The sequence below is a fragment of the Engystomops pustulosus genome, chromosome 5 (genome assembly GCF_040894005.1).
Source record: "Engystomops pustulosus chromosome 5, aEngPut4.maternal, whole genome shotgun sequence".
Lineage (NCBI taxonomy): Eukaryota > Metazoa > Chordata > Amphibia > Anura > Leptodactylidae > Engystomops > Engystomops pustulosus.
The window spans coordinates 29,885,722-29,903,876 of NC_092415.1; the positions used below are offsets into that span (position 1 = coordinate 29,885,722).

General features: G+C 39.4%; 1 protein-coding gene across 5 annotated transcripts in view; it reads right to left on the minus strand.

Annotated features, from left to right (window-relative positions):
* The window catches only part of VPS13B (vacuolar protein sorting 13 homolog B), a 629,099-nt gene that overhangs the window by 248,361 nt on the left and 362,583 nt on the right, over positions 1 to 18,155 (minus strand). For all 5 annotated transcript variants that reach the window (XM_072151499.1, XM_072151498.1, XM_072151501.1 and 2 more), the window contains exons 26-27: positions 1,806 to 1,974; positions 1,600 to 1,714 (exon numbers count right to left, since the gene is read on the minus strand). In XM_072151499.1, the coding sequence (XP_072007600.1) occupies positions 1,600 to 1,714; positions 1,806 to 1,974 (284 nt within the window). The remainder of the gene's footprint in view (positions 1 to 1,599; positions 1,715 to 1,805; positions 1,975 to 18,155) is intronic.

Consider the following 18,155-nt stretch of genomic DNA (forward strand, 5'->3'; position numbering starts at 1 on the left):
TTGGAATGGATTATCTGACGTCCTTCTTTTGCCCCATTGTCAAAGGTTGAGATGAATCTTTTTCACTTTCTCAATAGATCTGTGTGAATAGAATCTACTCACTGATTTCAAAGGTCAACTGGCCCACAAAGCTTTCAAAAGAGTGTTTTTTTCGAGAATGTCATCTATATATCCCACCCACAACTTCAGTTTCTCCATAAATGACCATTGATGGTCTCCAAAAATGACTGTTCTCTCCCACCAACTCTGCTGCAGCAAGTTTGCATAAGTTGTTGCAGAGAGATTGCCATGGCAGTGCACCTGAGCTGGTGGAGGGGTTTCCGGTCAAAGAAGAAGTGGGCGAGTAAGAAGGCCACTAGGTCGAATACACATTGATTGTGTATGGAGAATTGTGTGGCTCTCTATTAGAAGAAGTTCTCTACTATTTTAAGTACATATACATGTTCGATGAGAAGAGAGCTTCTACATCAATTGAGCAGAAAATGCATCCATCTTGTACAGTGATACCTTCCATCCTCCTAAGTAAATCTGCTGTATCGTAAAATGCTCAGGAGCAAAGTACCTTAACAAGGTATAATCCCACATTTTAGAACACACTGTCTACCCCTGATAGTAAAGGAGAGAGACTATTGTGTATCCTCGGTAGACAGTAAAAAGTTATTCTTGTAGGAATCTATAAGTCTGTGTGTCCATGACAACCTTGTAACCCCCTTTATCTGAAGGTTTGATAGTGATCTCCATCTCTCTCGAACCCTTATAGGCCACCTCTACTTTACTGAGATTAAAACACAGGTGGTGAGTGGTCTCTAAGACCCTATAACAGTGATGGCTAACCTATGGCACTGGTGCCAGAGGTGGCACTCAGAACCCTTTCTGTGGGCACTCAGGCCATCACCAGAGATGACTCTAGGTATCTTCCTGCAGTCCCAGACAGCCCAGGACTTGCTGTGCACAGAGCTATTTTAATGTATCAGCTGTACCTGGGACTATCTCCTGCTTTATTGGTGTCCTCAGGGTGCTGGTATCAATGAAAGATGTGACAAAAAAGGGAGTATAAATCACAAATTAAATTTCTGTGTTGGCACTTTGCGTTAAATAAGCGGGTCTTTGTTGTAGTTTGGGCACTCGGCCTCTAAAAGGTTTGCCATCACTGCCCTATAAGAACAAAATTAGAAATAAATCAATAGGTGTTGTTTGACCTTTTTGGGGCATCTGGACATTTTTAGAGTGGTGAAGGTGCACATCCCAGAGTCTGTTTCAGCGTCTTCACTAAGGTTAAAGAGGAGTCTCATATCTCTAAGTCAGTCTAAAGATTTAGTTTTATGTTTATATATGGGTAATTGTCATATAGTTTTTAAACTTGGAAGTACAAGTTATGTTTAAAACTCTTTACCTATGCTTTATTCTGTTTCATGCTGTTGGCATCTAAAAGACCCTGACTTCTCTATAGTACACTTGTCTGTGATGGCCAAGTGGCAATGGAGTCAGGAAATGGTTATTCAGGATATACAAAATGTCCAAGATGGTACTCCATTTTCAGAGTACCATCACCAAAATACAAAAAGTAAAAACACTTGATGTTCACAAATCCTATGTTACCTGCTCCTGTAATGGTCAATATTGAAGCTTTCGATTTTGCACTTGACTTTAGTGTACACATCCTGAACATCGACAGAGGCATTGAGGTCCTCCAGCTCGCTTACCACACACAGCTCTGAAAAAGTAAAAATTGTAGGTTAGAGAGTGAAGGGGCTGGTGTCACCCACCGATAACATGACATTTTACTGTAATAAGAAGAGCCATACTTGCTCCTTTACACGTCGGGTCAGCAGCAAACAGTTTTATGGTGATTTTGGGTAACATCCACTGCATCCAAAGACTGACTCGGCCACTTGACACCCCAATGTTACTTGTTGTCTGCTCTAACGTTATAGAGTCTGAGAATGGAGATTCTGTCGCTTGGATCGAATCACCCTGTAGAGAAAATGAAGAAATTCTAATGTGCACTTAGATAAACACTGAAATGTCTCCGGAGTAACAGATCGTGACAAACTCCCACTTCCATGGACTCTAATGGCAGGACGCTGTTTTTTTATTCCTCCACAAGTTGGTTTGCTCAGCTCACAGAGAAAAAGTATACACTATATTTTGAGTGGATTCTGGCTAAAAACATAGGAAACGACTATCAAAATTGACATCAGAAAGTCGACATGAACATACCCTTACATCTCCAAGAGCATCTTGTAAGAGTCGATGACAAACCGTAATCTTAATTTATGTATATACTTTAGGCACCTGGTGTGGAATGAAAGCAACCTTGTATTTACTCAAGTCATTGAGCCTCATTATCTAGTTCTAAACTGTGTATACTAAGCCGACACTTGGAGTCTAAAAAATACTACAACATATTTACTGAAGTCAGTCAGCGTGATAAACTGGATTGTTATGTAGCACTATTGTGGATTTATATCCGCCTCTACCCCCTGACCACAAGAGATGCGGTAATATTCACATGGCAGCGCGGGTGGTCTGACCATAGCATGCATCCCACTGGTAAGCGCTGCATACTCTTCAAGCAATTACAATGTTAAAGACTGGAATAAACACACTTAAAAAGATGCCACTTGGAAAAGTTCAACATAAAAGGAGTGGGAACTATTAACTAGGTGAGTGTCAGAAAGTAGAAAAGGTCACAGCCAATTTGTAACACTGGTAAATCAATGATAAATCATTAGTTATGTTATTGCTAAGCAGCTCCTGAAACTGTACTGCCCGCAATTAGGGGAAATTTGGCTTAAATATTGGTAATTTTCTATGTATGTAAAAACATATCTGAGAACATTTGAGACTGGCTTGGAAATTTAATCTGTCTGTGAGGTCAGTCAGTCAGTCATTTATTTTTTTTTTTGTTTAACAGGAAACTTTAACTTTTATAAACTGCTCTGATAAATGTTGTGTATTAGAGGCTATCATTTAGTCAAAAGGGAATGAGAAGAAAGAAGAGTGGCGATGGCTTAAATACAGAAGAAATTATTTGAAATTTTTATTTTTAAACCCATTTAGTTTAATAGAATAGTCAAAATAAATATTAAAGCAACACATGCTGGCACCGAATCGGCTTTAAGGAAAAGTTCTTCAGCCGCTACATTGAGATAGGGCCCTGGAATATGAAAATACAACTGCAGCAGGTCTTCGGTATAAGCTTAGGGCTTCACAGGTATCTATGACCAAGCACAATTAAAGATGACCTGTCACCAAAATGTTATCCTTCACACAAGTAATACCTGCTTGTAAAGGGTTAAAAGCCCTCCCCATACCACAGAAAATGATCTGCCACTGGGGCTCATTTGCTTACCCGGTCCATTTGCGATCCCACAGCGAGTTGTCCGACATTGATTCGGAGCTTGCCGGGATTCACTAAGGTCGTGCGCCCGATATCCAATAGGTGTCGCTGCTGCGCCGAGATCCGCCGGAGTTCACCATCCTCTTCTTGGTGCGTGTCAAGCGACACATTTTTTTTCCGAATTCATCAGGTTTCCCGGTGGCCACACCTACGATTTCCGTCACATGAAACCCGGCGCCGATGCGGAACAATCCGATCGCATGCGCCAAAATCTCGGGGCAAAGCGTCGCAAACCAGTAATTTTCGGGAAACCTGACAATAATGAGCCATTCGGGCCCTTAGTAAATGAGCCCCACTGTATCTTAATTACAGTCGATTTTCTGATATGCAAATGAGTAGACGTGAGTCAACTACTGAAGAAAAGAGTCAAGTTTTCTCCAAGGCTGCCAGTGAACCTCGACTCCTCCTTTTGACTGACAGCCCTGAGTCTCTGCAAATCTCCACCTGAGCAGACAGGAAGTCGTCCAGAATACTGTCCCTCTCTCTGTGTGATGTACTTAGCAGTATGCACCGTGTGGGAAAATGCAGATCTTCTCACCATTTCACACATCACGTGATGGACGGGGCCAAGTGATGGTAGGTGAAGCCACATGCCTGTGGGTGGGGCCAACACAAAGACAGTAAACGTTTGGGAATCTATTTGACTGGTGGGAGGAGGAAGATTTAAGATGGGACACCTGCACTGCACTTTTCTATAAAGTCATAATTGGGGTAGGGGGCTTATTGTGCTTGTCCTCTATGAAAGGTTCCCTTTATGATTGCAAATGTCATGCAGTCACGCACAACAAATTACACCTGCAGAAGAACTTGTCGAATCTTGGCTGTCAGACACTTTCTACAGTTTTTAAGAGAACCCTTAAAAACAGTTCTGCGTAGGGACATACTGTACTTTTGAACAAATCAATCGCATGGTCCGACCATCCACGAAAACGTATTTAGTGTTGCTGTGTGCCATTCATTCATGCCGACGCCACACCAATATGAGCTACGAGCATTTGTTCTTACGTAACTGATGCCATAGATGGGGCATTCCCAAGGGAAGCGAGGCAGCTGCAGCAGCCTGTGTGCTTGTGTCAGTCTCCTCCACATTCATGCAGCTCCCTACTTCCTGTCAAGTGCATTGAGCAGGCAGGGGAGGGGGATGGGGTGGAGTAGAATGCATGAGGAAACAGGCGCACAAGGCTGCTGAAGTTGCCCCCCCACCTACCCAACTTAGCAACCCAACTTAACAACACACTGGCAATGAGACAGGTAATGTGAACATGCCCCCCCTACTCCAATGTACCCCCACATGCCACCCAGACTAAAATGAATGCAAATAGGTAAGAAGCTCTCCCAAAAGCACACACTGGCATTCAACACTACAGCCTTGGAGCACTGGAGTCCTGGGTTCAAATGAGGGCAACATCTGCAAAAAGTTTGTATGTTCTCTCCGTGTCTGCATGGGTTTCCTCTGGGTCCTCCGGTTTTCTCCCACACTCCCAAACATACTGGTAGGTTGATTAGATTGTGAGCCTCATTGGGGACAGGGACCGATTTGGCAAGCTCTGTATAGTGCTCCATAATCTTTGTACGCTATATAAAGATTCATTATTATTTTTATAATGTACAAAATAACTACTCACAGCTCTACATATAATTTATCTATAGATATTGTGAGCACATACAGTACCTTCTTATCCAGTTAAATGTAGACGGTGCAGTACTCTAAATAGATGTATATTGTTGAATTACCTTTATCTCACATTATCTGTCTCCCTTGCCAGCAGCATAAGGGGAGTCCCGGGGGAGGGGGCCACTGCAGCAACCTGTGTGCCTGGCTCTCTGCCTCCTCTATGCCACAGCTCCCTTCCAACTTTCTGTCATGTGCATTGAGTAGGCAGGGGAGGGAGGGGGATGGAGTGACGAAAAGAAAGAATGCACAAGGAGATGGAGACACAGGCTGCTGCAGTTGCCCCCTCCCTCACCACACACTGCTGTCAGAAAGCAGGTAATGTGAAATAAAGTTTTATAAAGTACTGAAATTATTCAGAATGATGACAAAGGCAATTTAAATAATCATAGAATTAACTATTGGAAATTGGGCAGAAGTGAAGATGACTCAAACAAAAAGAAAGCACACCAGTTGATTTTTACTAGGTGCTTTGAACTTTAAAATTATTTTGCATAAAAGTCATGATTTGTAAAGCCCTACGGAGTTTGATGGGGCTATATAAAGATTATTATTATTATTATTATTATAAAAGTCAATCATTTACTCTTGTTTAAAATGATGTGTAAATTGTGCTGTTGTCTTAATTTTATAGAACCTAACAAGGTGAATCCAGCAACCAATCTTCATTATTTTCCAAGTTTACATATTTATTTAGGTATTCTAGACAAGAGATTCCCTGCATACTCAAGCTCGCTTGTCTCTCTCTCCTTAACTTTCCCACACCTTCTCACGCCAAGTCCTTAGATAAACAATTCCATTCTTTCACCGATGCTTTGCAAATTGGTCCAAATACAAAGTTTATTTTCTTAGCCAAAATTTATCTTTGAGCATCGGGAAGAACTAAACACATAAGGTCTTCATCCTTGGCCCGCCTCAAGGCCCCAAGATGATCATAGCTCTTGGCCACACTGGTGCTATATCTTATCAAAATAACTTCAGCTTCTTGTTCAATCACCAAGTGTCCCAGAGGACTAAACACTTCTACCACTGTTTAGGCCTATATAAACAGTAACAAGTGGTGTGTTGTAGTCTGAATTACCTTTGCTCTCCAGCTCCTAATCTGAGCGTGGTAAGGAGAACAAAAGTGATTAACTCTTTTCATGCTTCCATCTACAAAAATTACCCTGAACATGCACCCCCCCTCCCCTACGCCAACCTACCCCCACACGCCACCCAGACTGAAATGAATGCAGGAAGCTATGGAGCTCTCCCAAAAGCACACACAGGAGTTCAATGCTCACCATAAACTTGTCAGCGAGAAAAGAATTACTCACGGCTCAAAATATAAATCATCTACAGATATTGTAAGCAAATGCCTCCTTTTCCAGTTTAATGTAAACAAGTGGTCAGATGGATTCCCTGCCCCCCCTACTTCATGACCCTCGGAAAAAAAAAAAAATCATTTAAAAGTTCACTACACTTGAAAGAAGACTTTGAAAAATAATCAGTGAGTTTCCAAGCCCAAAGAACAGAGGATGCCTTCTATGCAAAACATACAAAGTTCACAAATTCATAAATACGGCCTGGAGAAACTTAGCTCTGTTTGACAGCGCTCAAGGCTTTAAAAGCAAATTGGAGGAAGACACATATGCGGATGTACTGTACATGTGGCCAATTTACTGAGGGCCCCCCTAAGTCTCGCCGGTCACACAAACATTTTAACTGGTGTTACAGACGGTGTCCTTCGGTTTTAATCTCTGACAGACAAATCAAAAGATGAAAATATTTACTTGGAGATACCACCAACGACGACTGATAATATGTCCAAGGTCGACATATAAATTTTCGCTGGCAGGGGCGCAACGAAAAAATCTAAAAATAGCATGGAAAAACTATCCAAACACAAAAAGAGTAAAAAAAATAAAAATAAATAAATAATACAACAAAATTATTAAAAAAAAACATATTTTCAAATAAACATGCTTTGCAAATGCTAACATGTCCGTGCCATTTTAATTTTTTTGATGTGGATTGGTTTATTGCAATTTTCTATGGTGGACCTCCACTAATGGTGGTTCCGTCACAAAAAAGATAATCACTCAAATCTAATTCGATTTAAATGGATTGGCGCCACTTTGGTTTGTGCTTCTGTTACATGAAAATTGGACGGGTTGCTCCCCTATTTTTTCTGTCTCACATAACGGAAGCCTAACGGAAAGTGGTGCAAATGAACGTTAAAGGAAGCCAATTAAATCAATGGAGATTTTCTGGAATCTGTTAGACTTCTGTTATTATAGTTTTAGTGATGGAACATATTAGCAGAGGTCCCAAAGAAGGTGTGAACGGGGCCTGAGTAAACATATAACAGTATTAATGTTTCTATTAATGGTTCTTCCCTAACAGGAAGGAATACAAAATTTTCACACCGAAACGTAAGTCTACTGTTTCATGACAATATAAGGCGGGGATCACATCTTTTTTTTTTTTTTTTACTGTGGACGGACACCTTTTTTGCTGAAAAAAAAAAAGGATCAAAACGCGTGCTACGGTTTATCCATTCCTGTGTATGGACACGATGGATGCACAAACAGTGTACATTTGTTGTCCCACGGTCTGCTGCATTTTCATGCAAAACGTAATGCTTTTTTAACATTGGGGGCAATGGACGACGTATTCATAAAGTGTTACAACATATGCATCAATCCGTCACATCCGTTTTTATCCCAAATATGGATTGTAAAATCCTTTGAAAAAAAATCTTAAAAATGCATATGTTTTAGTGTATAAGTGTAAATACGGATGCAAATGTATAATGGACACTTAAAAAAAAAAAAAAAAAAAAGAAAAAGTAGACGTATGACCAAAAATCTGTTTTTGTCAATTTTTAGTAGTATGTTGCAGCAAACTTCTAACGAATGCAAAAAAAGAGATGAACCACATTTACATGACCGTACACACGTCCCCTATGTAATGGCCGCACGGAGCGATATGGTGCCGCACTGTGCAGCATCGTACGGCTCTGTACACTGTAAAAAGACAGGACATGACTGTACGTAATGCATTGCAATGGAGAGGGGAGCGGTCACCCCTCCTCCTCTCCATTGTGGCTGACGTATGGGGCATACGTCATTGTAAATGCAGCCTAAGAAGCATTAAATTTAGCAGAATTAACCGACTCATTATAAAACAGCATCAATCACTGAATTCACTGTACAGCCTGATGCAGGATCTTTTTAATATGTTAATGAGTTGCTATAGTGCTTTAGCTGCAGTTCTTTAGCCTATTTTTAAAAATATAGAAAAAAACTATTACCATGCCAGATCCTGCATCAGGATGCTAAGTGGATTTAGTCTGTGACGCTAAAGACATAAATCAAACTGTAAATTTCCTTTCAAATACACTTTGTGATCCTAAAAAGAAAGATACAAGTATGTTTTAGGCTTATTTTAATGTTTCAGAGCTTAAGTGTCCATAGTATTGGAATATGTTTGGAGGTAGCCTCTGCAAATTATTTTTCCCATTTTAGTGATGCAATTCTCTCACCCCTCTTAGTACAGTGGACTATTGTCAGAGAACACACTAGTTATTTAGGGTGTGTATCTCTTGATTCATTTAATTGTCTGCATTTTGAATGAAAAGCACCAAAACACATTTCTATTGTGATCACTTTTATTCTAATAATAATAAAACGCTAACATTTATTTACCCCAGCAAATTATTGGTTACTATTAATGCTCCCTGTATTCCTTTTAATATATAACACCAAAACACGGGCTACATACATTAAAGGGATCTTATAGTTCGTTCATGACACACCAAATGTTGTCAGAATTCCCTTCTATAGACAGTCAAATCATATAATTGGCTGTAAAGAATTAAACACCTAGAAACAAAAACATTAAGCCAATTTTGAACGAAAGTATCTTTCTTTTATTAAACACTTAATTACACAAAACAATAGTAATAAATGATTTTCACAGGTGGGTAGATGAGGATATCACATTAAAAACATAAAATTCATGGGGCGGGGGTATATAATATACATAGTTATTGAAGGTAGGTCACGTGTTCAAGACAGTTTTTATGTGCAAAAAAAAACAGCATTAAAGTGCAAAGTGCTATAGTGCAAATCTCATGACATTCTTACTGCCTACAATGCATATAGTATTATAGTTGTATAAGTTTTAGTAACGTGACAACATACCCATAATGATGATGTTACACCCGTCCACAATGAACAAAAGATACCCCAAAAGATATTCCTTTTAATATACCATATACACTCGAGTATAAGCCTAATTTTTCAGCACAAAAAAATGTACTGAAAACCCAAACTCAGCTTATACGCGAGTAAAAAATATATAGGTTTTACCAGGTTTTTGTGGTAAAATTAGGGGCCTCGGTTTCTACTTGGGTTGGCTTATACTCGAGTATATACAATACTTTTTGTTTATACTGGAGCAAATATTTAGTGAAAGGGATTCATTAAATACAACTGAATGCTCCTCAACACGGTACATACAGTGGCCCAGATATATTATTGTGTCTGCACCAGTTTTTGGGTTTTTTTGCCTAAGTTTGCATGAAAAAAAGTGCCTTTGGAGCTTGCACATGAATTTATTATGTGTTTGTTATGAGCTATGTCGATGCTTAGTCAGAGTTAGAGACACATTAATACCTAGGATCCAGCACAATTGTGTCACACGGAGCAGATTAGAAGTGCACCAAGAAAAAGATGCTGCAACTGTGTTCCCAAAGCAGTAGCTTTTGCACCATATAATTAATCAGTGTGCGCCATTATTGAACTGGTGCGAAGTGCACTTAGGGTGCATGCACATGGATGTGTGTTTCCCGGCATTAGCAAGGACAAGTACACGTCGGTGAGCGGCAGAAGAGGAGGAGATCGCATTGCACGGTCTTCTTACGGTCAAAGATAGACCAAGCGCTATCGTTTGCACAGAACAGTGAGCAAAATGTGTCCTCATTGTTGTGGCCAGCACAAAAGATAGAGCTTGCTCGATCTTTGACCATAAGAAGGCCATGCAGTGCAATCTCCTATGCATACTTTTTGTAGCTTGGGCACCAAAGCCATCTATGTGTCCCCGACTGTCGTGTGCATGGGGTCTAAGGCAGATGATACCAGTTTTCATTTGACCCATCTCTCTATTGCTATATTTTCATGTAAGTTTTACATATTGATGGCGACAACCCTCCTTTATACATGCTGCTATGTTTCTCAATTTTCCATTAACTCGACAATCGTTTTATGAAAAATCTGAAAAACTGCTTAAAAAAATGTAAAAATTCATCATATAGAAAATGTGTGTAAAATAAAAACCTTCAAAAACTAAATAAAGAGACAAAACAAAGTCCCTTCCTATTCATCATTTAGAAAGATTCCATGGACATTTTGATAGAATGTAGAAATTTTTTTTTACTGTTGTGGGTGGTTGGATAGTTAAAAAAAACTCTCCCAGCATTTTCTCCATATCAGGGGAAGAGACAAAAAACAGATCAAAATATGAGCTAAATGAGGGTGAAAATTAACACAAGAAGGAGAGAAAGAAAAAAACCTAAGAGCCGCACATGGTGTTGACACAGGCTGGCTCCTTTCATGTTTTTAATGCTGTCAGTTATCCGACTGCTCAGCATACATGAATATTGGGTGGCCCGACGGACAAAAAGAAAATAGACTGGGATATATTTACTTTCTGAAACCATTTTATGATAATCTGTGTAGTATACATGTTAAAGACACTTTATCTCATACAAGGTAATGATACATTATATTGCTTTGTTCTCAATGCGAGGAAATTGTATAAACGTCAAAATCATATTAATTCTTCTTGTATAGTGGGAAAGCATATGTTCTTTATGGGATTGCTTCTCTAGTAACAAATGCAAATAGTTGAGAACCCCTCACTTACTCCTAATCGGTGAATCTAAACAATTTCCTCATCCCAAGATTCTTGCTTTCATTGTTTTTTAGGAAGCTCTTAAGTTCCCCACTACTATATGTTCTAAAATATTAAAAACATGGGAATGTGAACACACAACATATTTCAATTATAAGATATATTTGTATATTAACCCCTTAACGCTGAAGCCACTTTTCACCTTCCTGACACGGCCCATTTTTTCAAATCTGCCCTGTGTCACTATAAGTGGTTATAACTTTGGAACGCTTTAACATATCCAAGTGATTTTAAAATTGTTTTTTCGTGACAATTAGTACTTCATGTTAGTTTAAAAAATTTTGGTGGTATGTTTAGCATTTATTTATGAGAAAATCAGATGGATTGGAAAAATTCTTTTCGAACTTCAAAATGTTCTACTTTTTCCACACATAGTCATAACAGCAAAAAAACTTAATAACTAACATTCACCGAATGTCTAATTTATGTGGACATGGTTTTTTATGCATACTCTTATGTTTGTAGGATGCTATGGGGCTTTGAACGTCAGGTGCGATTTTTCACATTTTCATAAAAAACGCAAAGTCCTGCTATTGAGGGACCTGCTCAGGTTTCAAATCACTTTGAGAGACCTAAATAAAAGTAAAACCCCATAAATTACCCCATTATAGAAACTACACCCCTCAACGTACGTAAAACAACTTTTATGAAGTTTTTTAACCCTTTAACTGTTTTACAGGGGTTAAAACAAAATCGGATGCAATTTTAAAAGTACATTTTTTTTGGCTAAATGAATGTGTTTTTCAAAAAAATGTACAAATTTTCAGTGGATAAAATACCAAAACGCTCCACAATATTTGATACCCAATCTCTCCTGCGTATAACAATACCCCATATGTGGTGGTGACCTGCTGTATGGGCACACGCCAGGGCATCAAAGGGAAGCTGCGCCATTCAGAGCAGATTATGCATTGCCACTTTTTATTGGCTATACAATCTTTATTTTTTGGGCAATTTGGACATATAAGGGCTTATTTTTTACGACATGAGATGCACTTTACAAATACTTCATTTTAGTGGGTCACTAGCTTATTGATGAGATTTTATTAACTCTTGAATGTATGGGTGAAAAGAAAATTGTCAATTTTGGTTTACTTTCTTTTCGTATTTTTTGGGGGTCGTACACCATACACTAAAAATACTATATTATCTTTATTCTACAGATCACTACGATTACGTTGATACCTCATTTATATAGTTTTTCATTTATTTTTACAATTTTACTGGATAAAAACTAATATAGAGGAAATCTCATTTGTTTTTGCATCGCCATCTTTTCGGAGACGTAACTTTAATATTTTTTGGTTGACAGAGCTAGTTTAGGGCTTATTTTTTACGTGTTGAGTTGTTATTTTCAGTGGTACCATTTTGGCACACATAACTTTTTTTGATCACTTTTTAGAACATTTTTGTGCAGAGATTTTATGAAAAATGTACATTTTTGGCGTGTTTTTCGGGTTTTGTTTTTACGGCTTTCACCGACCGGGTCCAATAATGTTTCTGAGTTATTGTACGGATTGTTATGGACGCGACGATACCAAATATGTGGGGGTTTTTGGCGATTTTGTTTTTCTCACTTTATTGCATGTGTATAGGGAATATTTGTGTTTAGGGGACTTTAACTTTATTTAATTAATTCTTTTTATTAAATTTTTTTTATTTATTTATTAATGTTTTTAACTTTTTTTATTTACTTTTACAGGTAAGCTTGAACAAGCGATCCACTGATCGCTTGTTCAAGCTCTTCTTCACATTACACAGTGATATACAGATGTATTATACTGTTCAGTGTGTTACAGCCGGGTCCTGCCAGAAGGCACGGACCCGGCTCCCGGAAGGAGGATCGCACAGGCCCGGGCACTGGCAGTCGCGGGCTGTGATCGGAACAGCGATTCAATTTAAATGCCCCTAACACGCCGCGGTCAGCGTGACCGCAGCGTGTTAGGGGTTAACACCCGCGATCGGAGAAATCTCTGATCGCGGGTGTTAGAGGCAGGTGTCGGCTATGATATATAGCCGACACCCGCACCTTCTGGCCCCGGCCCCCCCGCAGGTCCTCTTCTGTCTTCTGGTCCTGCTGCATTGTACACATCATAGGGGGCAGGCACTGGCTATAGACTGGGGGGCTGCTGGCTCTACTAGGGGAAAGGGGGCTGTTGCCTATATACTATGGGAAATGAAGCTAGCTATATACTAGGGGCCTGTCTATTATATACTAGGGGACATGGGCTAATGGCTATATACTAGGGGACAGGGACTGGCTATATATTGGGAGGATGCTGGATATATCCTGGGGGGTATGTGCTGGCTGGCTATATACTGGGTGTAGGCTGTGACCAATGCATTTCCCACACTAGGCTTATACACAAGTACAGAGTTTTTTTAAAAAATAGGTTGGGCAAAGGGGGCAGGCACTGGCTATATACTAGGGGGCAGAGGGCTGCTGGCTATATATTAGGAGGTAAGGGGCTGTCTATATACTAGAGCTGGCTGACTATATTCTGGGTGAATGCTGTGACCAATGCATTTCCCACCCTAGATTTATACTTGAATATATACGTCAAGTATTAATTTTATGCATCTACAAAGTTGCTTTATATTTAATGCATATGCCTTGGAGTGATAATGAATTAGTTGTATAGGTGGACGTGCCTTTACATTTAACACCACTAAAGCCATGATAAATAGAAGTATTTAACATTGTTCAAACAACACTTTAGTCAATAACCATTCCACTTTCAGACTAATCTTAAGGGTCAGAGATCCAGCCAACTTTGCCTGGGGCTCCTTCTATGACCTCGAGACTTAAAGCATTGCTTAACATAACAGAGCTATGAGAGTTCTATTAAGTTATAAGAAAACCTTTACAGAAAAAGATACTGCAAACCAGTCATTGAGATTTGGTTAAATGGACTCTTTCTCATTTAAAAAAATTCTTAAAAATGTCAAATTTTTATTCTTGTGTTGTGGCAACTGAACTTATAGTCTATATAGTATAAATAAGTATTGCTTAAATAAGTATTTCCATCAGGGCATTTACATTTAATTTAATTAATCTGCTATATATATTAAAATACTGCATATAATATATATATATATATATATATATATATATATATATATATATATTATTAAAATTCCTCACGTGTGTAAAGAAAAATTCCAAAAAATGTAGCCAAGATCCCCCTTAGAAACTAGATAGCAGTCCTTGGATATGACCACCACGGTACTCTAGCAGCAGTGGCCAGACATGCGCTATTGAAGCTCACAAACACCTGGTTTAAGAGTTCATTATCACAGGATGGCTGTAGGACATGCAATTAATCACAGTGATTTCATATGCCAAAACTATTGCTTCCTTTGCGCAATCCCTCAGTGGTGGTCATATCCAAGAACAGCTAACTCGTTTTTAAGGGACCTTTGACTAAATTTATGGCAAATTATTTTCACACAGGTAAATTTTTTTTATCAACATCCAATTGAAGAAATTAATTTATAAGGTAGTCAAATTTAATTAAATGTGAATTATCAAATCTGGTTACTCCTTTAAATAATGAACAACATTCGGAGGTTTAATCTAAACAAATATTTCTAATCCAGGTTAATGGTCTCCATCACCGTGGCATCAGTGCTCCAACTTGGCTGCCTAAACACTGCTGGCATAAGAAAATCCAAATGGGATTTTGACCTGATATTTACGATGTGAATGGGGAGCACAATGGAGGCCAGCAGTTAAAAAAGCCATTATACTGTACTGATATACTACTTCATAGGCATAATGATAATTTTTTATTCTGTTAAAATCAATAACGAGTTGAAGATGAGAAAAATAAAAACTTGTGCCAAGCTTAATCGGAAGACACTTCAGCATGTTCCCTTAGAAATATTACTACCTTAGCAGAATAACCCCATACACAAACTCCGAAAGTCCACAGCTCTATATAACTAAATCAAAGAGACTAAATTAGTCCCTGTGCATTTGCTGTATAAAACTTTGAACAAAATTATCTTTGTTCCTTTTTAATAAATGGTGTTTTACTAGAAGACCCTGGGTACAGAATGGTGACAGGACAAACCCTTAAAATTAAAAAGGATTATAGTTTCTAACCATATTCCAAATATTAAACAGAACCTGTCATCAGAAATTGGCCTAATAAACCACTACTAGTGTATTGTCAGACACCGTAACACCTTCTAGTTTTTTTTCTTTAATCGTACAGTATGGTGCCATCATCCAGAAAATCAACTTTGAAAGGAGATGTAAATTGGCTCTATTAAGTCAAGGAGGCGGAGAGTTTAACGCTGAAGTCAAGGTGGGGAACTCCAAATGCCTCCTCCTCTGTGATTGACATTGTGCATCGGACTTCGGGAGGTCTTTTAATGTAGGAGAATCAAATCAAATAAAAATGTAATCCTAGACAACCCCTTTAATTTCACCTGCAGTGATGCTGCAGAAAAATATTATACTTGTAGCTAAGGTCAGCTGCTAATTGCTGCTGATCAATATGGCCGCCAGCTGCAGGATGCTCTGCTTACAACATCTGTTATAAAGTCCTTCAATATTAAAACTACATGGCACAAACATTTTTGGTTAGTATTTGTATCCAGTCCTTTATCTAGAAAGAAGGAAACAAACCATATTAATATAAAAAGAGAAAGATTAGTGGGATTGTTTCAAGCTTTGGATGGAAGTCGTCCATCTGGGAATCATTATGGATACCAGCGGAGATGGTCGGGCACACTACTCATGATTCCTCACCTATTATGCTGTAATGTTGTGCTTTAGTCTTCAGGGAAATGGCAGACAAAGGAAGATGAGAGCTGATTGTCTTGGCATTTTAATACAAATAATTCTATCCTAATTCAATGCAGGTTTCCAGTAGAAAGGAAAGCAATGATTTATGTAGCATCTGTGATTTTCTAAAGTCAGCAGAGTAATGTCTCGATACATAGTCCATTAATAAGATGAAGCAAACATTGTCCCTTTTCCCAATTATCTTATATATAGAGCTGAGTGTATGTGTGTGTATGTGTGCATGTCCGCTAAAGAAATCCGTATCATCACGTTTACAATCACCAAATTTTGCACAGCCACTTCCCTGTGACTCAGGGAACATCATAGAGGTTTTGAGTCCACATTTTCACCCTCTACTTTCCAAAATATTACTTATTATTACTTATATATCACTTATTAACCAGGAGCCATCGTCTGCGGACTGCTGTGGCAGTCATAACCAATCACAGCTCAGCTTCTAGCAACCAGTCACATCTCAGTTTCTATTTTGCCACAGGTCATTAATATGAGCTCTGAGCTTTGATTGGTAACTATAGGAAATGAGTAGAAGACAGCTTATGTGTGATAGTGATGGAAATTACGGCTTTTCTTAGTGATCTGGCTCATTAGGCTCAGCTCACTAAGAAGAGCCGACTCTTCTGGCTCCTGAATGGCCCCCTATTAAATATATAATAGGAAGCCTCAGGCCAAGCAGTCACCCCACACCACTCCACTTTTAACCCGATTGTATCGGGTAAAGGGGTTGTGGTGGGCCGATTAGGGGCTCATTTGTGAGGTGGTATACGGTTAATATGGGAGGTAATATGTGATGTTACATGTAAAGTAGTACGGCGGGCATATATCGGCGCTGCGGAGAGGAGCAGGAGATGAGGGCAGCTCACCCCCACCTCTCTCCATAGGAATAAAAAGCGCACGGCGCCGAATTCCGTAGAAACATAGGATACATATATGCCGGCCGTATATATGTCCCCCATACGTTCATGTGAATGAAGCCTTACAGAGGAAAACCACCTCCCGTGACTGGGGATTACGGTAATAGCTTACTGGGTCTAATTAGACATATAAAAGGCAGGCTGGAGGGCCAGGACCGCGATGTCCGGCGCTCCGGGCTGCTAATTATTCACACCCCCCTACATGGCGTCACCTCCCTCTCCAACATGGGAGAGGAAGGTATCTATCATGTAAGAGGAGTGAATTCATGCATCTCGCGTTACATCACCTCCCTCTCCCAGCATGGTGCGAGAGGCTTGAATAATTAGCAGCCCTGCTTTTTCAGGTAATCCAAGCCTGTCAAGATTAGAGAAGACAAGATCTGCGATCGGGATGAAGAGGAGCACAGGTGGGTATGTTTGACATGACTATCATCCCTTTAAAATGTATTTGATTATCTATAGATTAAAAGGAAAATGTAACACATACCTCTCCTATATTCTGAGAATGGAAGTGGTGGTAGAGAAGTAATTAAAATTGTGTTATTTTACTGAAGTCTTGTACAACAGGTTCGGTAAATAGATTTTTTTTTAAAGTACTGTACTTAAAGGGAACCTACCACCATGAATCTACATATAAAGGTAGAAGAGGTGGTTTGTGTATCTATGGGACGTGAGGATAGCAATTTTTAGAGCTAATCCTCACGTCCCTGCTATCTTTTAGAAAACTTTATTGTAATAATATGTAAATAATATGTAAATTTTGTAAAGCGGTTACTGGGGTGTGGAGTAGCCGGAAATGAGGCTACACATCGCGGCTGCTCCACGCCCCAGTAGTCTCTTTACTTCTCCTACCCCGAGATCTTCTGCGCGCCCTCATTCGAGAAGCCGGTGTTCTCGTCCAAGAAGCCATTGTCCCATAATGGGGCATGGAGTAGACGCGGGTGTAGCCTCATGTCCGGCTACTCCACACCCCTGTATGTACCTTACAAAATTTATATATTAGGGCAATTTTTCTAAAAGATAGCGGGGACGTGAGGATTAGCTCTAAAAAGAGCTATCCTCACATCCCATACATGCACCTACCACCCGTTCTACCATTATAGGTAGAATTGTGGGGGTAGGTTCCCTTTAACCCTGCTCTGTGTTCCACTGTTGTAGCTTCATGGGTACCAACTGTTGGGTCTATAGTGTAGGGGCCCAATCAGAACAGCTGCAGCCAATACGGGACTGAATTAACAACGGAACATGGAGCCATCTGAGCGAGTAGCGCAAAGGGGATTCTTGAAAATTCTTTTAATGTAAATGGTGCCACCAAATACAGTCAGGGCAACATATTACTCCCCTCTAACAAACTTCTTATGCCTATGACAAGGTACTTGCACATGTTAAACTACT